Source organism: Centruroides vittatus, unplaced genomic scaffold (genome assembly GCF_030686945.1).
Source record: "Centruroides vittatus isolate TY-2023 unplaced genomic scaffold, ASM3068694v2 scaffold_490, whole genome shotgun sequence".
NCBI classification, from domain to species: Eukaryota; Metazoa; Arthropoda; class Arachnida; order Scorpiones; family Buthidae; genus Centruroides; species Centruroides vittatus.
Window position 1 is genome coordinate 1957610 of NW_027122711.1, and position 24488 is coordinate 1982097.

The window sequence follows — 24488 nt, forward strand, 5'->3', positions numbered from 1 at the left end:
TGTTTGAAAAAATCACTTGTGAACCCATGATTATTAACTCTTTGATCTTCAGACTACAGCTTAAGGATTTCTGTCCTAAATGGTTCAAGGAGTCAATGTTTTACTTCAGATTAAATGATTTTTTAGGGAATTAAAAGTCTCATCATCAGATCCAGTTTCAAAAATTGTTAAATTTGAACTTAGAATCTGGTTAAACTATTTGTAAGATATCTATTTTTTTTAGTCTTTCAGTCTCATCATCATTTGATGATGATGAGACTTGCTTTGAAGAACATTAAATCTGAAATAAATCATGCATAACTTTACTATCCTTAATTAATATTTTATATAATCCTGGGATGTGTAATGGATCAGTAGGCTCTTTGTCATTTCATAGTATTTTGTAGATGGTATGATTTCTTCTGAATATAATTTTATACCCTATACTAATTTTATTTCCTTGTAGATGTGATGGAAGGGTGACATATAGTCAACAATTGTATATCCAGCCTGTGTGTCTTTTCTATGTACAGCTTTCATTTTCAGCTTGTATCTCTTGATCATAGATGTTATGATGCATCATTTGAAACCAAATTGATAGCCAATGTATTGATGTCAGCTTTGATGTATTCTAGCTCCTGCAATCTTTATTGGATAGAATATATGGAATTTTGATAGAAATACTAACTCCTTCAACTGTAGCATTTTGATGATTTTCTGAATGTATGGAGTTGACTGCTTTAAAGAACATTATTGAACTTATTTTTCTTTGCAAATTGTGCCATTTTACTTTAATATTCATTACTGATTAACAAGTTTGGACTGATTGATCAATCAATAATTTACAAAACTACAAAAGTGTCTTTGTACACTTTGTATACTGTTTTTAACAATAATTAAAGCGATATTCAGTAAAAAAGTAAGGCAAAATGCAGAAAAATTGTTGTTTAAAAAAAAGATGTATAATGAAATTCAATTTGAACTTTGTTCTTCAGTTTGAAATATTTTTCAGTTCTGCATTAGGCTGATACATAATAAAGTTTCTCAGATTTGCTTCTCTTTGTGGGAAGTTGTACCAGTGTGTCAATAATTCATTATATGGCTATATTAAATTAATTGAATGTTAGATAATTGAGACTTTCCAAATTTAAAATTTTCAAGTATTAAATGTTATATAATATAACTCAAGCCTAAATTAATAACTAAATATGAATCTAAATTGCTGGATTATTCTTAATTATTAATCTTAATACAGCATTGTGACCTAATTATATATCTTCAACCAAATTGCATTGTAATTAATTAAAGATTAGTTTAAATATAACCTGAAAATAAACCAACAATCTAGATTCATTTATTACTAAATTTCAATTTTAATTATAACTTTTTCAGTGTTTAGGTTCAATTTTTTAAAATAAAATTATTGAATGCAGTTTTGAAAGTGATTGATGATTTAATGTTGTTCAGTTACCAAACCAGTTCCTATATTTCTGTATAGATAACAGAATTTAAATCTAACATATAAAAAATAATAAATTTATGTATTCATAATTAATTAAAATCCAAGAAATAATTTTTCAGCAACTGAAAATCACTTTTGTTTTCGAAATTTCTAGTGGTCCGAGTTGGAAAAAATTTAATGATTTCATATTAATTATTTTCAATATATATATATATATATAAAAAATTTTTTCAGTTGTTACTGAAGAAATTGTTATAAATATTTCAATAGGTAGTTCATTTGATTAAACTTCCACTTAAATATTTTCATTATTGTTACTTGTGATTTAAATATACACTATTTCCAAATTGCTACTTTAACTTTTGTAAATAATTTATTAGAAATAGATTCTATTAATATTTTCTACATTTTAACTGTAGGTTCTAGAAGTCTAGTAGTATATGTAGTCATCCAGAATTTAAAAAAAAGAATTTTAACTTTTTCATATTTAATTCTATTCAATCTTTAAGATTTTTTCCTCCATTTCCAAATATCGGCATTGTTAAATGTAAACAATTTTTATCGGCTTTATAAAAATATCTACTATTTATGTAATAATTTACTTTCCAGAACAAAATTTTTTTCTTTTCTTTAAAATTTTAGGAGTTAAACATTCATATAAAACAGTAAAATGTTTTTCTCCCTCTCTTCTGCCAAATTTTTAATACTTTTTATCTTTAAGTGCTGGATAGGAATGTATTAACATTTTTTACTGTAAATTAAATAATTGAATCACCCCATTTAACTAACTACATCCAACTAAAGTAAAGAGTATCTGTATAGTGGATTGGACTAGATATTGCTGCTGAGTCTCACCTGTTTGTCAATGGTAAACACAGGAAAACTGGATGGCTAGTGAAAATACAAATAATTATCATCCCTTCAGGCTTTCTCTGAGTTCACCACAGATGTGGCAATAGGAGGATCAGCACCATTATCTGGTTCAATCCATGGTAAAGGTGTTCTACACCAGTGTTTCTCAACTTTATTTGACCTTTGGCTCCTTTTCAGTTTAATATTTTTTTATTATCCCTATAATAGAAGATTGGGGGAAAAATTAAAAAATAAATATTAAAAATTCATTGCTTTTTTAAATTTACAAAAAATTCATTTAGTAATATCTAAAAAAAAGCAGTGGAAAAATATCTGCATAATATATTTAATAAACATTAGTAATCTTATATATAAAATTCTCGTGTCGCAATGTTAGTTACCTTACTCCTTTGAAACGGCTTTACCGATTTTTACCAAATTTTATATGCATATTCAGTAGGTCTGAGAATCGGCTACTATCTATTTTTCATACCCCTAAGTGATAAGGGTTGTTGACCCTTAACCTTTTTTTTTAATTTTTGGACAAAATTTTTTGTTTTTATTTTTCTATAATGTGGCATTAAAAAATACATACAACCCTAAATTTTTACCCTTTTATCACCAACCCCTATTTTTTAATAGCCATTTTAGTAATTTAATCATTTTTCATCCCGCTCGATAACTGATCAATTATCATCTTTTTTGTATTCAGTTTCCGATTAGATTGGCATTTGCAATGACTATCAACAAATCCCAAGGCCAAACGATGTCTATTTGTGGCTTAGATTTGAGCACGCCATGTTTTTCACACGGACAATTATACGTGGCATGCTCTCGAGTGGGTAAACCATCCAGTTTGTTTGTGTTAGCTAAAGATGGGCTAACAAAAAATATTGTTCACGCTATAGCATTAAGAAATTGATATTGTTTGTTAGTGTTACTGTCGTAATTAATTAATGATATATAATTTTAAGGAATAAATTATAATAACTTAAAAATAATAATGTTTGGCATTTGTTATTTTTATATTCCCTCATCGTTCACAGCGCTCCATGCCTATTTCACGCATATACCACATCCTTACACACTTACAATAAGTTAGTTATTTTTTGTCTACACTAGAAATTACCTAGAAATAATTTATATGGCAAAACAACGTTTGCCGGGTCAGCTAGTATTTCTTTATATATCAACAATGAATTATGATGATTGAATAACAATAATATTGGCATTGTGCATGAAAACCAACTTGCTTTTGTATATACATGCAATGTCTTTGTTTACAAGAAACAAATTTATGTATATTGTCTCATAACAGATAAAACATTTTAGGTTCAAAATTTCCTTACTGAAGTTTAATCATTTTCATATAATTTTAATTTTATTCTATGGTTTCCCTAAAGTTTGCTCTGGCTCTCCAAAAGTTGATTTTTTGGCATGTGGCTCCCTTGGTGCCACATGGCCCCGGTTGAGAAACACTGCTTTACGTTTTAGTTGGGTGTAGTTAGCTGAAGCTGGCTAAACAGTAAGCTGAAAACATTCCTAATAACTTCCTACTTTTTGGAATATTTATACTTTTTGCTTCTTTAACTGCTTGTTAAGGAAGCAAAAAGTATAAATATTCCATTAAGAAAAACTAACTAATATTGTTAAAATTAAATTATTTTAATTCTTCAAGTTCTGAAAATTATTTTTATATAAGTTATAGAATCTTGATGTTAGGATAGATCACTGTAATTTTTTGTTTAGATCGGAACCTGTGATTGTTACCATTTAACAATTTCATGGAAAGATCTAATACACACAATAATAATAATAAATTCTTATAATATTTTATCCTATCATTTCTTTGTATGATCAGTCTACCTTATATCACAAATGCTTAAACATTGCTCAGTGGATGTAGCTGATTACTATGTTTCCTGATGAATGTAACAAGCATTTTACAGCCTGCAATCAAATGACTCTAAACATCCTTACATCTTCTGACAATATCTGCATTTGCTATCAACTTGCTATTTCAAAATATTCTTTTGATGTCTTCCATTCAAAACCTAATAACCGGTGCAAAACCGATGGAAGATATGCTTATTGTCCAGTGTTTTTAGAGGAGTTTTATTCTTTTGATGATACCTTGTATTGAGTACTTGGTTTTAGGCTGCTATTATTAAACTCCATTTCTCTTTTGAAATTAGAATTGCTTAGCCATTTCATGGATGCCTTTTTATCAAGAGTCAGTTTATTGAGATCTCAATAGAATCATTCATAAAAAGGTTTGTTCTTGAGTATTCCTATTCATTGTTGTTATGATTATCATGAAAAATGCTTCTAACTCTGAATTAGGAAGATCCAAAAACAATTTAGCTATAAAGTCAAGAAAGTTAGCTGCAATCTGAAAGGAAAACTGTATAAATCAGTTGTTAGACCTGCAATGTTATATGGAACTGAGACATGGGCAATAACAAGAGCCCAAGAAAGAAAGATAGAGGTGACAGTGATGAGAATGTTGAGATGGATGTGTGGAGTGTCAAGGAAGGATGGAATAAGGAATGATTTTATTAAAGGTTCTGTTGAGCAAAAAGATGCAAGAATGTAGGTTGAGGTGGTTTGGCCACATAGAGCGAAGAAGTGACAATTATGTTGGAAAGAAGATCGGAAAACTGGTAGTAAAAGGAAAGAGGAAAAGACGAAGGCCAAAGATGCATTGGAAAGATAAGATGGAAGAAGACTTGACCAGAGGGGACTTAAGAGAGAAGAAGCCCTTGATAGGGAGAAATGGAAAAAATGTATTAGAGAAGGAAATGCCGACCCCATATAAACATGGGAAAAGGTGAAGATGAAGAAGAAGTAAATAATTTTAAAAATGTCTATTAAAAAATACTAATATTAATATTGACAGTGTTTAAATAGTGCTGTTTTATTCATCATTAGCATGTCATTAAAGCATGCATAATTACATATATATATTTGAAAACAAAGACTTTAAGCAAGATTTGAATCTACAGTTCTTCTCTAATATTGTTTTTGATAACTAGACATTTCAAGCTGAAGTTCTTTTAGACATGCTAATTTTAGATCAGAGTAAATAATTATAACATTTATTATCAATTCTTAACCTTAAAAAAAATTATACATAAAAATTATTAATACTTTTGTTTAATTATCTTATTAAATTATAAATTTCTCAGAAATATTCTATAATAAATGATTAACGATTTATATGCCGTTACTGCTGCTGCTTAATATATAACAACAAAACATCCATTGCTAATACGATTGAAGTCAATTTAATATCTAATAAAAATAGCGGAGTGAAAAATTTGACAATTTATCACACCAAAATATGTTTGGTTTGATTTTATAATAAGATAAGAAATTTAAAAAAAGCTTGCAAAATAACTAATCTGTCAATAAAATCTATTTCAAGTGTTTTTCTGAAGAAAATAGATAAACATTAGTTATTTTTCTGTATTGCAAATATTGACTATTTTATTTTATTTATAAAAAATATAATTGGATTACTGAATTTATGAGAGATTCGTAAGAAATAAATTTAAATTTTAAAGTTTTCCTTATTCTTATTATGTTTTTTTTTAAATAATATATTTATAGATATGTTATGTAATCAAATAAAGGAATTTGTTTCAAATTTAAGTTGTTCAGTACTTAATATTGATAAAACATTAATTATACATGAATTTAATATTCATGAATCTTTTGAAAGTTATCTCGCTTGAAATGAATTTTAATGAAGTTGTTATAGTGTTTATTTTTTTAGGAGTTTTTGATATATTTTGCATAAAGTTTGAATAAATTACATATTTAAATTAACATTTTGAAAATTGTGTAAGAATTTTAAGATTAATTAAGCATTACTTTGGACTATGATCTCAGTTTTTTATATTTCTATTTATATTACGGAAAAGTTATTTTTTAATATCATTGAATAAATCAACTCATTACAGGAGATATTTTTGTTTATCAAATAAGCAGTTATTAGTTATCATAAATGTTGTTAACGTTTAACCATATTTGATAATAAAAATTACTAGTAATGTCAGAAAATAACAATTTAGTGAACATTAAATTTAAAAAAAATTTCCGATTAATTTATTCTGTAATAAATGTTAAAATTTTAGAGAAAAATGAGTATCTCCTTGAAAAAAAATTGTAAAATAATAGCTTTATTAGGTAATGAAATTAATTTATTTTAAAAATTCATTAGTTTTAATAGATCGTTTGAATAGAGTTTTCAGGAATAAGACTTATATTTATTTAAAAATTCGGTTAATGTTACCTATGGTAGCGAACATGGCGGCTCATCTCTGAAACAGTGGGGACGCACGTTCTAACCTAACCTATTCTAATAAATTACCCCTATTCTAATAATTTGGTTGGTAATAATTATGGTAATTTATTAGAATAGGTTAGGTTAGGTTAGAACGTGCGTCCCCACTGTTTCAGAGACGAGCCGCCATGTTCGCTACCATAGGTAGCATTAACCAAAAATTCATATGACTCAAACAAGAAATTCTAAAATGTTCTTGGAGAAATTATTATTATTATTAGTAAACTGATCATACATTCATATAAAGTTAAATTAATATTTACTTACATTTTTTAAAAGTTGCGCGCACAATTTTTTATTTAACATTTATTACAAAAAGTTTTAAATCTAAGTTCTAGTACATTTTGTATTTTACGTAACTGTCTAAAAAACAAATAGTTAAAAATAAAATATCTTCATTGTTTTTTTGTATTTGTTATAGAAAAAATTTTTGAGAAATAAAATCTGATTGAAAAATTAAATTAAATAACAAAAAAATTAAAAATTTTAATTACATATGATAAAGCTATATGAATTAAAAAATTACAGTTTCAAATGTATATACAATTAAGTTTTGTTTAAATTATTATATTTTTTTGTAAATTTAAAATTTTACTTTCATTATTAATGAAACTGCTTAAAACTATATTTTAACTAGCAGATAGGCTCGGCATTGCTCGGGCAAAAGTAACGATAGCGAAGATTAAGATAGCGTTATAGTCAACCTTACCCGTTTTCACAGAATGCAAGAATTGGGTCCCCCTGTTTCCGGACTAATTAGAGAATTTTTAGAATGGTCTAAAAATATGTTCGGTTTCCCATAAAAACGAAAAAAACTGTATCTGCGTCTTGTATGTTGCTTTCTCTTAACAATTCCATTGTTACGTAACACTTCCATTATTACTTAACACTTCTATTGTTACTTAACACTTCTGTTGTTACATAACAATTTCATTGTTACTTAACACTTCTATTGTTGATGGAAGTGTTAAGCCTTATTCCTGTTCCTCCCCCCGTGGGGAGGAATTTCGAAAAATCCCTTCTTAGTGTGCGTTCTTGTGACGTACCCTAACTCTGTACCAAATTTCAACTTTCAACTCCTAACCATTTGCGCTCTGCGCCGATTATTATTATTATTATCAACTCGTCTCGATTATATATATAGATTGTGTTGGCATTTTATTTATTACTAATTTGTGTTTATTACTTTTTTCAATTTCATTATTTAGAACTCATTTTCCGTATTACTGTTTATTTACTTCTTTTTCAGATTTTGGTACTGTTTATTGTTCATTTTTATCTAAAATTAGTATTTATTTTGGCCACCACTTTGGTATTCTTCACGATTTTCTAACAGTACACTTTGCTAATTTTCCACATCACTAAACATCATTAAATTAAAATTTGCATCTTTAATATTTTATCAATCTTATCTTCTATTATGTAGATTACTACTGATAAAACATTATACAAATTTTAAATTTTATACTTATAAAAAATAGAATTTTGCATCTACTACTAGATCAATTTAATTGAAGAAATATTCATCTTAATAGTTATTAATATATTTTTTTAAATACTAATAGAATATTAAGATAAATATTTCTTCAGTAAAATACATTTACTGAAATGATTTGATGATTTACAGTTCTTATGCGGACAAATTAATTTACATAATTTATAAATGAGAAATTAGACTATGCATGCAAGTTTTGTTATTAAAATTAATAATGTTTTAGCTACATGAAATACAAAGAAATATTTTTTCTGTTTAATAGGATGCATTGCTTATTAATAACAGCTTTGCTGGCATTGTGATTGATTCATTTTTTTCTACATCTTATTTGTTTATATATTATTTTTGAATAATATCTGTTTAGTTCCTAAAAATAGAATTCAGTTGGAATAGGGATAATGTGTACTGTACATTCTATATTTTCGTAACATCTGTTTGTCTGTATGAGTTACATCTCTTATCAGTTGAGAAAATGTTTTCATTTCTTTCTCTTTCTCAGAAAAATGATTTGAATTTTGAATAACTCATTTATCTAAGCTCAATAAAGAATATCATCAATCATTTAGTCTCAATAAAATATAATAAACGTAAACAAGTTTGAAATCATCTTCTGTTAAGCCGTATTAATCAATGCACCTCTAACAGTGGGTGAAATATAAAAAAATGCTAATGTTTTTTTTTTAACTGTTTTCTTTACCTACCGTTAAAGATGCACTGATTAATTCAACTGAGTAACCAAAATGGCTAGTTCATCCTTGTTATTTTATTAAGTAATGATTAATTTATAATTAATCTAATTAACAAATTTACTAACTAGTTTTAAGTGATTAAATTAATAATTACTTAAAATGTAATTTATTTACTATTTTTTATTACCGAGACTTTTATGTCATGTCATGCAAAGCAATCATACAGTGCAATGCTACAATAATGAATTCAATATTACGATGTCTCGATTATCTAATTTTGGAAGAAAGATATTTAATCAAGTTTTGCTTTATAATATATAATAATAGGAATGTTATCAATATTTTACAGTTTGTTTCTAATAATTATACTTTTTTGAAAGTCGTTTTTGTGCATAGAAATAAAAGGTATTGTATGTGATATTTTTATTAAAAATATGTAAATATTTCTTGTATAGTTCAGCTGTCTAGATTCAGAAATCAATGTCTTTTTTGTGAAAGATAGAATTTTAAGAAAAGTGTTTTATCTTAACACTTTTATTTATATAAATAATTTTTTCCAATATTGTTTGTTGGAAAAAATTGTATACTTTTAACTGTAGTTTGCTATATTATTGTATAACATTTAAGAATGATATATGTTAAAATTCATTAAAAGTTTTTTCTGTATTAGTTAAAAAAATATTAAATGCTAAAGTAACAATACTTTCAAAATTTATGACTAGTTTTTTTTTTTCTTTTCTTTTCTTGCTATTGAATTTTTCTTTCATTTTAATTAGAAATTTAAAATTTTTTTATTAAGATGTTTAAGTAAATGTAGACATTGAGTAATAGAAGTTATGATAAATTAAGCTTTATTAATTCACTGTTATCAAAGAGTATGTCGTCTTGGTATAAAATGTGTACAACCTCTACATTTGTTTAAAATACAGCATTTAGATTTACATTCAAAGTAATAAAAAATATATATATATATAAAATATTATCTCTTGAACTGTTACAATCTATTAAAACTGTTTTATATTTCAAGATAGGGATTTTAAAGCAATTTCTATATCATATTATTTTAAGAATTTTTTGAATTTTTGTGTAAAATATTAGCATTTTTGAGTATTTAAACACTTAAAATAAAATTCAGATATCATTAGTAAGGAATAAGAATTTAAAAATAGCATTAAATACAAAAGTATTTCTTTTTAATGATTATATAACTTTTAGTTTTGCTAATGACTTATAGTTTAATGTATGTGACTTCTGTTGCTAATTATAGAAGTTCTCATAGGCATTATTTTATTTTTTACTTTAAAGACAAGAATATTGTAAGTGTTTACAAATACTGGAAATAATAATAACCTTCATTTGGTTTAATAAAATAAATTATCAAATGGTGTATTAGTACTTTTAATCATTATTGTAATAAAAAAAAAATGTTTATTCTTCAGGAAGGGAAGTATTTTAGACTATTATTTATTATTATACTTAATTTATTATAGGTATCAAAATATAAAAATATCAAATTTTGCATTAGAAAAAAGATAATTGTTTTTAAATATAGTAATTTATTTTACAATTGCTTCAGGCAATTTAAATAAAAAAGGAAGAAAATATTTATTCTTTAGTGATGGGTTTTTTCATTTTATTACGGTTAATTTCAACGAATCTGCTTGTCATTCATTTATTATCTGGTAATGTAATTTGTCTTTTGTATTCATGTCATTTTGAAACACGTTTCTAAGTAAAATAACAGTATTAAGACAAAATGTATGTGTAAATTACAAAAATAGTGCTTATGTAAATAATTTTAATTATAAATAAAATAACATTATTGAGAAAGTTGAGAACTGTGCGAGTTAAGAAAACAGTTCATGATAATGGAAATGATTTAATTTTGGATACAGATAATATACACTTTGTAGAATTTAGTTTAATATTAATATATACAATTTGTGTCTTATATTTAATATTTTTCATACAAATATTTTAATGCATTTTGATTTTTAAAAACTAATTTGTTTATACTGTTGTTAAAATTCATTTTTTAGTTGCTTTTTTTAAATGTTGTTATCTTAATTACATTTATTAAATTATGTCTCGATACTGTCTTTATATATATTATTTTAAAAATCGATTATCTTGTACAAAATAAATTAATATATACAAAATTCGACATTTTGATAAGTTAAATGATGATTTTTAATTTAAAATTTAAATTAATTTCAATAAAATTTAATTTTTTTTTTTTTTGGTTTTAAACTTAAGAGAGTTGTATAAACTGTTATTTAGAAAATATAATTATTTTTTATGTAATAAATAAAAGAATAAATCTGTTTAAAAGCGTTATATATAAAGAAATTTCAAAATTGGATGTTAAACTCGGATCTTAATTTATTAGAAATACTGAAAAATTTATAAATTTTAATTATTATTATTTTTTTTTTTTTATAAAACTGCATTTCAGTTTTGTATGTTATTTAATGCATCTTTCAAATAAGAATAAAAGAGAATTTAATCAGTTTTGAATAAATTTTTCTAATTTCATTTTATTTCTTAATTTATTTTTTAATAAATTTCGTTTTAAAGCTTGTAATGTTATTTATACTAATAAAATACCAAATCTATTAAACTATTTAATATTTATTTAAATTAATATATTAACATTGTTAATTAGAGTTAAATAGTTTTAACGTACAATGTAACGCTATCCAGTACTTATCAGATATATAATTTCCTGCTGTCAAAAAACAATGAAATTAATATTGATGATTTTTTTTTTAAGTATTTAAATAAATAATTTCAGAATGAATGTAATGCTCAATAGTTTATAATATTTAATTTCCAGTTTTTCTATTAAACTGTGTACAATGAGGTTAGTAATGATTTTGTGTGACCTTCACTTATTTTTAATGCTTATTTAATATTTATTTTTCAACTAGTCATGCACATGTCCAAATACAGTGTATTAAATTTTTATCTCTATCAATGAATCATTCACTGATTGTACTATGTAAGATTTAGTGTTTTAAATTTTATATTAATATATATTGAAAACTTTTATTCTGCAATTAAATATGAACTTTATCTCGTCACCAAAATTTTTCTTTATAAATTTTTAATTGGCGCCATAAATCCTTTTGAATTAGTTTACTTCCAATTTAGGTAATATATAGGAACAGAATTTATTTTTTTTTTTAATTTATCCAACTTTTATTATTTAGATTATGGACAAAAATAATTTATAATAAATATTTTTTATTTCTACTAAGTTGCCTTGTTACAGGGGGTTAATATTGAAGTAGTTGTTGATTAACCATTAATCTATTACACTTTTTACTTGAGTATAATTGGTAGGAAAACATTGAACATATATTTGTTTGTTTACATATATTTAATTTGCTTTGTTTTACAATAATTTATATCAATTAGTTTCATAGTTTTTTTAACTCATTGGTAATTTGGTTAAAGAAATTATTCATTCTATACATTTGTTTCATCGTTAGTTTACTTAATTTGGCTCTAAAATCTTGGTTTTGATTTGTGCTTACTATCTCCATGATTCATATTTTTGATGGTATTTTTCAAATCTTTCACAGTCCTTAAGTAAATGAGCATAATCAAAGAGCAGTCTTCCGAGTTACACCAATAACATTGGTCTTTAGTAAAGTCTTTATAAGTATTATTGATAAACAACGAATATTTATTAAGTCCTAGTTGAATTAATAGTCTTTTTATATTCATGTTGGTATTTGCAGTCATAATAGTCGAAATTGAAGGAATATTTAAAGTGTTTAAGTACCATGGATGATAGTTAGACTGGATTAATGAGTTTTGATCCTTAATTATAGGTTGGGGGAAAGCTGATTCAATCATTAATGTGTAACCATATTGCCAGTCTGATTCTAAGTTATCAAAAACTTTATTCGAAATTCCAAATGTTTGTAGTAATTTGTTGAATTTATACTGCCATAAATTTTTATTATTTCTTGAGCCATTGGTCTGTTTTAGCATTTCATAATGTAGAAATCTAATGTTATCTTCATTAGTGTTTTTTAGTCTATAGTAGAATTTGATAAGTCTCTTTAAATAGCTGATAACTATTTGTTTCAGCTCTTATTGCGTATCCTGGAACTGTTCTTTCTATTTTAAACAATCTTTGTAAGAAAATAATGTGAAATTTTTCTAAGTCATATAACAGATCAAGTGCCCAAATAGGGCTGGTGTAATATATTGCTGAGATTATTAAGGAGTTAAATAGTTTTATTTGTAGTTTTAAATTAGAGATTTTTAATGATGCACATAAGTAAATAGCATTATCAATTAAATTATTTATTTTTGTAGTTAGATTTTTCAAGTGTGGTTGAAAATTACAGTTTCAGTTAAATGTTATACTTAAATATTTTATATCGTTTGCTAAGATAAGAGGTTGATTGTTTAAGTAGAATGATTTCTCTTGATTTGACAATTTTACATTGTTTCTAAATGTAATTATTTTTAGATTTAGACACATTAATTGTTAAATATAAAGAATTCAAGTAGCTGTTTATTATATTACCGTATATCTCGGTCAATAAGACGATAGTTGAACCATAAAAAATGGCCCCGAAAATCTGGGGTCGTCTTATAGGTCAGATACAAAAAAATTAGATTGAAATTTATATAAATTAAAACCATTATAAAAAGACAGACAAACCGTAATTATTTACTAGAAGAGAGTAGGGTATTTGCACAAAATAGAATAGCCCATACAATGTTTTTGTGAATAGTCGTGGTCATTACCCGAATGCCCGAATTAGTGCGAATGTTTGCAAAAATCGTCAGATGCAAGAAAATAAAATTTGTTCATTCGAAAAATTACAAATAGGACATAATTTCATATATGCTATACAGCAGGGGTGGCCAACAAGTCGATCGCGATCGACCGGTCGATCGCCAAGCCAATTTTGGTCAATCGGTAGCGATGTCTTGACTTAATGTATTATATTTGTAACCAAACGCAACTGTATGCATGCAGTTATGACTCGACTCATAAGCAGTGAGTGCACTTCGTACTGAAACAGTGTATAAACATAGTATGTATTTCACACTTCCCCTCCCCACTTAGACTATGCCTATGACAACAAGTCGATCGCGACACATTTTTACGATAAAAAGTAGATCTTATGTGCACAAAAGTTGGCCACCCCTGCTATACAGTATTATTATTCAGATAATGATTGCTGATCTAAACTAAATTCATAGGCCGTTGATAGTTTGGGAGTCGTCTTATAGGACAGATGTATGCTAAAACTATACATTGTCTTGTCTGAAGGTCGTCTTATCTGCCGAGATATACGGTAATTTTACATTGTAAGGATATTCTCGCTGGAGGTAGTAATACTAAGTCGTCGGTGTATAGAATATAGCGGTAAGTTCATCTGGAAATCTGGATTCCTTCGGTATCACTTAAAAATAATTTATTCATGTCATTTATATAGAAATCCATTATTGTAGAAATTAAATAAGTACGGTGATAATGGTTCTCCTTGGATTATTCTGCAGTTAATAGTTAAATCTGGAGATGTTTGGTTGCCCTGAACGATATTGATTCTATATAAGGAAAATAGATTCGCTATGGTATCAGAAAATTTTTTTCCAGTGCCATATATTTTCAATTTATTTACTAAAGTTGGAACATGAACAGAATTGAATGTTTTTTTGATATATCTATAAAAGTTGTATATATTTTTCTGTTTTTTTTTCTCTTTCTTTTAGGAAGTAAATTTGTACTATTGATGTTAATAAGAAAATAGCCATCTCAGTACCTTTAGTTTTAATAAATGCAAATTGAAGTTTTGAATTCAAATTTTGTTCCACAGTCCATCACCGAAATTGTGTTGCTAATATTGTAGTAAGACATTTTCTTATTGTCTGTAGTAATGCTATTGGCCGCTGGTAGTTTCCTGGATCTGTTTATGGACAAAAATAATTAAAGAAGACTAAAAAGTAAATGAATACATTTTTCTAGAATAAAAGAAGTTTTAGAATGCTTTTTGGATTACTGGCAATAAAATTAAGCTTTCTATATTTCTTAAATTGTATTCTTTATCATTTAATATTGAGTTATTTGGTTTAAAATTAAACGGCACTTAGCTTTCATTTCACAGCTTAACAGGCTGTCACCATCCTACTCTTGAACCCATTTACAAACTTGGAGAATGTTATAATCTTTAAAATTTATCAAATTTATTAAAATATTTAAAAAAAAAGCCATTTTCTAAATAAACTAAAAAGATATCTATTTATGATACCTATAAAATATTTTAATTTAATTCTATAAATTTCATATTATATGTATTTTTTTTCTCGTTGTAAAATTTTAACATGTCCTCTGTCTATATTGCAATTATTCAATGTACAATGGTTGTAAAACATAGAATTAGCTCTTCGATACTTTAAATCTGCTATATGCTCTTTTAGTCTGACTTTCATTTGTCTTTTAGTTTCTCTATGTATGAGTAGTATTGGGTATTTTCACAAGTACACAGCATTGAATATACAATGTTATTTATCTCATTTATGTCTTGTTTCTTCAAGCAGTGAACAAAGAAAGAGTTCTTTGCTGACTGATTTCTTCTTAATCTGAAATGTAATTTATTATAGGTGGGAGCTAATGTATGTATGCTCTGATGTAATGTATGCTCTGATGTATGGGAACGCAATGTATCTGACAGTTGGTTTTGGCGTTATACTGATTTTCCTGATTGTTTAACTATTTTCTACCCCATTTTTTAATCAATTGGTTTGGGTATCCATTTAACATAAGTTTCTTTTTTAGATCACTTATATTTTTATTTATATCATTATATTTACTTGTCCTATTTTGTATTTTATGTTATTTGATATTAAATACATTTTCTTTAATATATAAAGGGATGTTAGATTTATGAAACTAACATCTTACAAAAGAACTATAACTATTCTATAAGCATTTTACATTAAATAATTATTTTTATTTGATTTACAATAATTTAACTTTTATATAAGTTATTTATTGAATTACTTTTCTTACAGACAATATTTTCCAATTATTCAATTGATATCAATGTGAGATGGTTAGCTGTGTTGTATTTTAAAAATGGTGTTGATAGGTATTGGAGAAAAACTGCACCTAAGTAAGTATTGATGATTGAAATATTTAAAAACCATTAGGTTATTAATAATTAAATAATAAATTACTTTGCATATATCATTATATATATATATATATATATCAGGGTGATTTAAAAGTTCCCGGCACAGACAACACTTTTGCAAAAAAGATCTTTAGCACTGGCGCAACACTGCTGTGAATACAAACAAGTCGGTACTTATGACATCATCAAAGCATCTACTATCATTTTATAGAGCTGTTGGAATTATTCCATTGGTGAATATTGATTTTCACAAGAAAGAATGACTGACAAAAAGCCCATCATTTTTTGTTGCTTTAAAATTTTAAGTTATGTAATGATATATTAAATGATATGAAATTGTGGTCATTAAATACAATTTATGTGATTTTTTTTTTTTTTTTTTTTTTTAATAGAAATAATTAGCAGTTATTTATCTAATTATTAACAGAAATGTTACAATGACTTGTTATTATTTTTGTATAAGAAGCAAATTTCTGTTAAATTTTTTATATTTTTATATATAATTTCAGTAGAAGCATTTTTGAAATATTTTCTGTCGAAACCTTAAATTTGGCACGGATTTTAAAAAGCACTTACAATGCTTCTTTAAAAAAAAATTCAATTAATCCTTTGCAAAATCTTAAATTAGTAATTGCTTCATGATGATATAAATGTAATGTTTTTGAGATTATTATTTAAATATAAAAAATATATAAAATTTAATTATAGAAGGAAATTTTAAATCATATTCTTAATATAAAATTGCATATTAATTTTATTATTATTTTACAGTGCAATTTCAGAAGATGAAAAACATATTTTAAGGCAAAAATTAATTTCAAATTTTACAGAACCTTTCAATAAGGTAAGTTATTTTTTCAGTTTTTTTTCAAAACACTTCTTAGTTTTGTATTAATATTTATATGGATCTTAGTGTAATTTAAAAAATAACGATGATTGTTTTAGAATTATTAAATTATTATAAAATCCAGTTTTTAAATTATTTCTTTTCATATCTTTGGGATTGCTAAGGAATTTCAAAACCCGTTATTACAGTAAATGCTTGAATTTATGAAATATCTTAAAAGGAAGGTTGGTTCGGATCTGGCATATGAACATCAGGAAGATATATTGATAGTTATTCTTTTCATTGCTTCAGCTTGAGCTCTCTTTTAGACATAAATAATAAAATAACTTATATTATATAGATCTAACATTTTGTTTTTGTTTGGCAATAATAAAAATGTATTAATTAATAAATAATTCATCATATTGTTTCTATTACAAACTTTTACAACAGCTAACATAATTCCATCAATTTAAGTTATTGTGAAAAAATAATGATTAAAATGGTTAAATTATTACTGACAACAATAACTTATATTAATTCTGTGTTATCAGCCACGTGTTGAGACTGTTAGCACTAAAAACAAACCATAAAAAGGCTTATTTAACTGGAAATAGTAAGAACAATAACCAAATTCTTATTACAATAAGAGAGTCCAAAACATGCATTATAAAAACATGCATTATGTTTTTATAATGCATGTTTTGGACCTGCTAATTTTGATGATGATATTCTTAATTACAATAAGGGGAGTCTACTGCATAATCATTATATTGAAAATGTAATATTTTAATTGAAAGTCAACATATAAAAATTTTTAAACTGTTTTTTGTCATGTTTTTATATATAATTTAATCACTTTCTAGAAGTATTAATTAGGATTTATGTGAAATATTTTATTTTGTGAATTTTTGATTCGATTAAAGATCAAAAATCAGTTTTATAATAAGTTTTATAATAAAAAAGAAAAAAGCATTTATAAACATACAGTAGATATTCTTAAAATAAGTTGTTTATACAATGCAATTTGAAGTCTGAACTATATTCTAAATAAGTCGTCAATCTTCTTTTCCAACTGTTTCTAAATAAACCAAATAAAATTAATTTCTAATCAATATTTTACAAGTTGATTACAGTGATTTAATCAAAAATAGTATAGTTAGAGTCCAAACATTCTGGCATAATATTATGTAATTACATATAATTAATTAAAATTTTTTAAAACTTAGATTTCTTGTCACGATGCACACAATTTATACATTAAAAATTCGGGCAATAGAAGAAGAAACATGTTTAACTCCAATTCATGTTCTTATATATAATGTCTAAAATTGTTATGTAAAGATATTCTAATGGACACCTGTTACTCTGAAGTATATAAATGCATAATTGTCAGCATTTATTTATATAATATAATTTGCAATTTTATTAGGTATTATTCTGTCTTTAACATGTAATTTTGTTCTGTTAAATTGTTTTTATCTAAGATTAATTTAAAAATCTTAGATGAACATTAATAATGTATTAGAATAATTTGGAAGTGAAAGATTTCATATTAGTGTTGTATATATACATATATGTAAGAATATATTGAGTATAATTTTATCTATTTATTAATGCAGGCAATGTCACTAAGACAAATAATTGTCAGCCCAATACAACAAACAACAGACATGTCCCATTAAAATATATACCAAACATAAAATAATAACAAATATGAAAGAAATAATTTAAATAATGATGAATACTACATTAATGATAATACTGATAAGTCCTCATCTTATTTTTATTTGTAAACTAGAAATTACTAGATTTCGTTATAATTGTAATATAATAGATCATTTTAATACTTAACCGGAAATCCACAAATTTTATCTGCATATCTTTTACATGTAATATTTTTCCAATAATTTTGAAAATGTTTTATTTTTGGAATTTAAATTATTTTTATTATTTTAATTTTCAGCTTGCTATTCAATTAGCTGTACTTATATCAAAAATTGCTAGATTTGATTGCCCAAGGGAATGGCCACAACTTGTCCCAACTCTTCTTGAAGCTTTACGTACGTCAGATGATCTGCAACAACAGAGAGCACTTTTGACACTACATCATGTTACAAAAGCATTATGCTCTAAACGCCTTGCTGGAGATAGGCGATTATTTCAGGAGGTTTGTGTCGTTTGTTTTATATAACATTTTCCTACAGAATTTTCAATTATTTGCATATGGTTTAAAATTTAAAATACTCGATTTTAAAATTTTTAATAGTTTAGTTATATTTTCAGAAGTTCTCTCTTTAATTTAGTTTTTATAAAAAAAAATTTATGTTTTAGTATATATCATCAAAACTTTAAATGGTAACTCGAGGACAATATAAAGGCAACTGAATCTAACATATTTTTATTACTTATTATTTGAAATTGAAGTTGTCAAATTTAGTCAAGTTTATGTCTTTAATTTTGATCAAATACAACTAAGTTTTTATTAAAAATGATAGAATCAAATTAAATAAGAGCTTGCATTTTCTTGCACGAATCTAGATATATTCATTTTACATGAGCACTCATTGAGTATCATAGCAATAGTATTCAGTGAGTGCTCTTGCAATAAAATTAGCTAGATTAGTGTTGCATGAATTCACAGGCATATTTTTCATGTTTAGTTATTATTCCAGAAAATATGACATTATTTTTTCAGATAAAATTAGCATCTAAGTAAACATGGGTGCGTGCTGCTCTACAACTTTATCACTTTTTATTGATAACTACTAGAGATTTGATCAGGATCAAATTATGATTAATCTTGAGTTTGGCTATCTCAGTTTTGTATTTTGATAGCTCTTTTTCCATTTGAATGCCATATTTTGTACTCATATCTTAAATTTTGACTCTCATTTTCATTCTCTCTCTCTCTCTTGCACTCGCTCTCATTTTTTTCCTCTCTCTCACTCTTCCAATCTTTCCTATTTTTTTTATTGCCTGTGAACCCGTGAATTAATTTGAATATAATAAGGCAGCGTTTCTCAACCTGAGGGTCGCAGTGATATTAAAGGGGGGTCGCGAAACTAATGAAATCATTTTATGAGAAAAAATCATTTATTATAAACTTATAAACATTTTACTTACAATAAGTATACATGTAAAGAAAAGAAATTAATGTAATGATTGCATTTGTTTACATTTATAATTATGGTCAAAATTCAATTAGTAATAGTAAAGTTTACTGTTATTATTCGTTTGGGTGGGGGTCACAAAATATTAATTTTATTTATGTTTACTATTTGGGGGGGTCGCAGAGCTAAGAAGGTTGAGAATCATTGCAATAAGGTATAACTTTATTGTATTCAAAATAGATCAAGAAATATTCAAATTACTGGCATTTGAGTCAGAGAAGCTTTACTGTATATTATATTAATATATCAAAAGATGAAATTTATTGATTCTCAAATGATTGATTCTAAATTAGTTACGGATTTATTTGTTGCTATTAATTTCTGAAATTATCATTTATTTAATTATTTATTCGTAGAAATTAAATGTTAATTTAAATGTTTATATATATATTTAATTTTCTTTCCCAGCTCACAACTAATATTTTTAGTTACATACTCCAATTATGGAACACTCATTCTCAGACATTTCTACAATCAACTATGCAAAAGCAAGATAACATCATTAGTTTAGAAAAATCATTGTTTTCATTAAAAGGTAAAAATAATATTTGTTTTAATATTTTACTAATTAATTTTTATTCAAAACAGTAAAGTCTCTAAATAATGTTTATTATTTAGAGCAGTGTTTCCCAACGTGGGGCCCACGCCCCACAGGGGGGCAATTTGATTGTTAAGGGGGGCAATTTGAAACTCGTCCAGAGTTTAAGTTAGCTGTATAGCCGCTGTACGCCATATTTATTGTAAATATTGATTTAAGTTAGTTTTAATTTTTTAGAACTTTCCTTTATAACCCTTTTCCCTTGGGGTGGGATTAACAATTCTGAGAACCACTGAGAACAAAGAGATGAACGAGGCCCTGAGGCAGGTGAAAGAAGAGAAAGAACATTCTTTGCCCAGACCTCGAGGTGGGCAGACGTGAGTTGTGGTGTTCCAGGCCGCGTTTGGCAATGACTGGAAAGTGCAAGAGACTTTGATGAAAGGATTGGGTTTTATCGTGGTTATGATAAAACAGTGTGGCAATTAAGTGCAAGAAAAAACATCAATGAACACGACAATGAGAGACTTTCCAAAAGAGTTCAACATATATGTTGGGGGGGGCATAAGAATTTTAGAAAGGCTTAGGTGGGGCATAGCACAAAAAAGGTTGGGAAACACTGATTTAGAGACTTATAATATTTGTAAGTTTTTGCTATTTATTATTGTTGTTTGTTGTTATCATTATCAATTTAATTTGGAGTGACAATACACAATATTTGTATATTATACATTATTGGATTAAAGTATTGCTTATTTCTTGTCTTGAATCAGTACTGTCCAAGGTATACAGATTCAAAGCTGTAATGATAAATAAAATCATTGCATTTTTACAAAAATTACAAAATTAAAAGTATTATTACTGTACCAGTCGAAAAGCCCGATGCAGGCATTGGGGCATACTAAATTACAAATAAAAATAATAATATACTGAATATTATACTGTAAAAATATAAAATAATTTATATTGTTAAATTAATTTAAATAATAGCTAGGGTGGCCCTAACGGCCGTTTTTGGCATACTGTCACAGTGACTACCCATTTTTTCAGCTTTATATAGTAGATATTGCAGTAGTTTAATATCCTGGACGTATGTTTAATGGTGCCCGTGACATCCATTTGAATCTTTCTGTGACTATTTTTTAAAATACAGTTTATCTTAAACACAGCTACAACATTATTAATCAGTTGCCAAATAATAAATGAGTAATAATGACTTGAAACTATATGAGGTCATATGAGGGATAAGTTGCCAAATGTCACCAAAAATTAATAAAAACAAAATGAGAGATTTTGATTAAAAATTTGGTTTTTATTTATTTATTTTTATTTTGATATTCTTTTGTATGCATGGTTATCTGAAGACAGATATACAAATTTCTGAAAATGTTTCTAAATAAATATGTATTTCAGTTACTGAAAATAGCAGTCCTAAATCCTTAAGTCTGTTTATTTGATATTATTGTTAAAGATTATTTGGCAGAATTAATTCTTGATTTTGTAAGTAGAATTGTGTGATTGGTAAAACTGCATTAGATGGATAATAATGCAATTATTTATCTAATGCATTTTTACCAACCACATTTATATGACATTTGTATACTTTTTTTATACTTGGAACTGAAAATTTTATCCCACAATGAATTGTGTGCAGGTGACAAGAGAAAATGTATTTGTAATTTTAATGCACAGTGGGGAAAACTCCTGTTGTTTTATCAATACTAAAGGTAAATAAAAATCATTGCCAACATATTTTCCTAAAAATTTTAACATGCCTTGTATGTCACATGATGGAGAATCATAGTATATTACAGGGATATAAAATTAATGCCAATGATAAAATACAACAAATTTTCTGCTGTTTAATGTTTTTTCTCCATCCCAGTTCACATGATATTAAAAATTATACTTTATGAACTTTTGATTAAAACAGTGAATAAATTAGCAATAAACAATTGCTATGCTAAATATGTTTTTATTTGTGTGATCCAATATGTAGTAAATACATATTATAATTCATTTATCAAAAAATTTAAATTAATAAAACAAATTTTATCTATATTTTAGTTTTAAGAATGCTTGTTGTACATGGTTTTAAAGAACCTCATCGAGTAGAAGAAGCCGTTCAGTTTATAACTATTGTCTTCCAGCATATTAAGCCTTTCCTTGAGTGCCGTAAGTGATTGTTTTTAAAATTTAATATTGCATTTTTATAAATTAAATTTTAATCAAGCAATGTGTTTTTTTAAAAATTTTCAAATATTTACAGGGAAAACTCTACAACATAATGACAATCTCAGGGAATTATGTGAAAAATATTTAATTTTATTGACAAAAGTTGTAAGTATATTGAATTTTAAAATGTATGAATGAAATAAAACATTATATTAGGAGTACAATAGAAGTTTGTTAACCCAGCACCTAAAGAACTATGAATGATGACATTATTTTTGTTTTATTTAAAAATTTGAAACTGTCTCTTCCTGTTTTCTCTATTTTCTCAGCACTATGAAATGCAATAAATCAGACACTAGGTAGCTTTTTCAATTTTTATTTATTCTTTTTTTGGTTGATACGTGTTTCAGGTTATCAATACCCCTCCTCAGTCAACTTTTATTTTGTTGTCTATAGTTTTAGATATCAATGAATTTTCGCAATACTAGAATATAATTTCTTAAAATGGGTGCATGTATGGTTGTTGGCTTTATTATCTTCATTTGACTTTTATGGTTTGTTGGATTAAAAGTTCATATTAATTAAAACAAGCTTTTTTTTTAAAAAAGGTTTTTTTAAATTGCATCCTTACAATTTTTGTTCTTTTTCTGTACTTCTTCATTATCATCTCTTAATCTTGAGATTAAGATGAGATTAAGAGATGATTTTTTTTTTGTTTTTAGGTGCACTATCCTAACATTAGCCTGTGGGAAAGAAAATAAAAGCATTGGTGAAAGTGTCTGACCTGGCACAAAGTGCTGTAATAAAATGAATTGTTTCTCTCCATCTGATGGTTGCCCTTCTAACTTGCACTAATATACAACCACACCTACTTTTGCTTTGATTTCTGCTTAAGATGTTTAGTGCATTACATATACAAACAAATTTCAATTTGTGGAAAATTATTACTATGTGCTGGACAATTTGGCATTATTGGCTATTTTTCAGAGGGTATTGGATTAATGGACATTCTGAATTATCAAATGATGGATTCGCAAACTTGTATTGTAATTATAATAATTTTGAACAAATTTTAGTTTCAATAAAAAATTGACTAACTTTTAATGATATTGACCATATGTTGATACTTAACTAAATGTTAAAAAATAATATTATTGTTTTAACTATTGTTGAATTTTAATCCAAAATGCATTCTTAAATAAATAGTTTTTGCTATAGAAGGGTGCTATAAAATTTATTATTTCTTTATATCGAAACTTATTTATTAAAAGACCTTTTAAATCCATTATGTTTATAATGCAGATCTGAGAAGAATTTATGTAGAAAAATTTCAAAACATTTCCTAGAAGATGCAAAATAGTAATTTATTCATTCTAAAAATAATTTATTTTAATTGCTACAAACTTTGAAAGATAAGCAGCTATATAATGAACAGGCTTATTATACTCCTAAAATATAATTGGGAGTATAATAAGCCTGTTCATTAATCCTAAGTATCTATGTTTTTGTAATTAAATAAGCAGCTATGTTTAACAAAATTGACTAATTCAGGAAGAATATGACTAAAGTTTTACTTATATTTTGTGCAATGTATTGGATTAAAGAAAAGGTTTTTTTTTCTATAATAAAATAGGCAGTTATTGACTTGATAAGGAGACTTTCAGATCAGTTTAATGTTATAATAGACATTATCTGTAAAAAAATTTCAGACTAAAGATATAGTTTAAGCCAAAAAATTATAATAACTATATTATAGAGAAACACAAAATAATAACTCTTTATTGTTGC

The 24488-nt window shown here is 25.7% G+C and overlaps 1 protein-coding gene across 1 annotated transcript in view; it reads left to right on the top strand.

Annotated features, from left to right (window-relative positions):
• Impbeta11 (importin beta11) overlaps positions 1–24488 on the top strand; it is a 65730-nt gene that overhangs the window by 3375 nt on the left and 37867 nt on the right. The window contains exons 2-7 of the mRNA XM_067287476.1: positions 15870–15970; positions 16763–16835; positions 18784–18987; positions 20399–20525; positions 22593–22700; positions 22795–22865. Of these exons, the coding sequence (XP_067143577.1) occupies positions 15870–15970; positions 16763–16835; positions 18784–18987; positions 20399–20525; positions 22593–22700; positions 22795–22865 (684 nt within the window). The remainder of the gene's footprint in view (positions 1–15869; positions 15971–16762; positions 16836–18783; positions 18988–20398; positions 20526–22592; positions 22701–22794; positions 22866–24488) is intronic.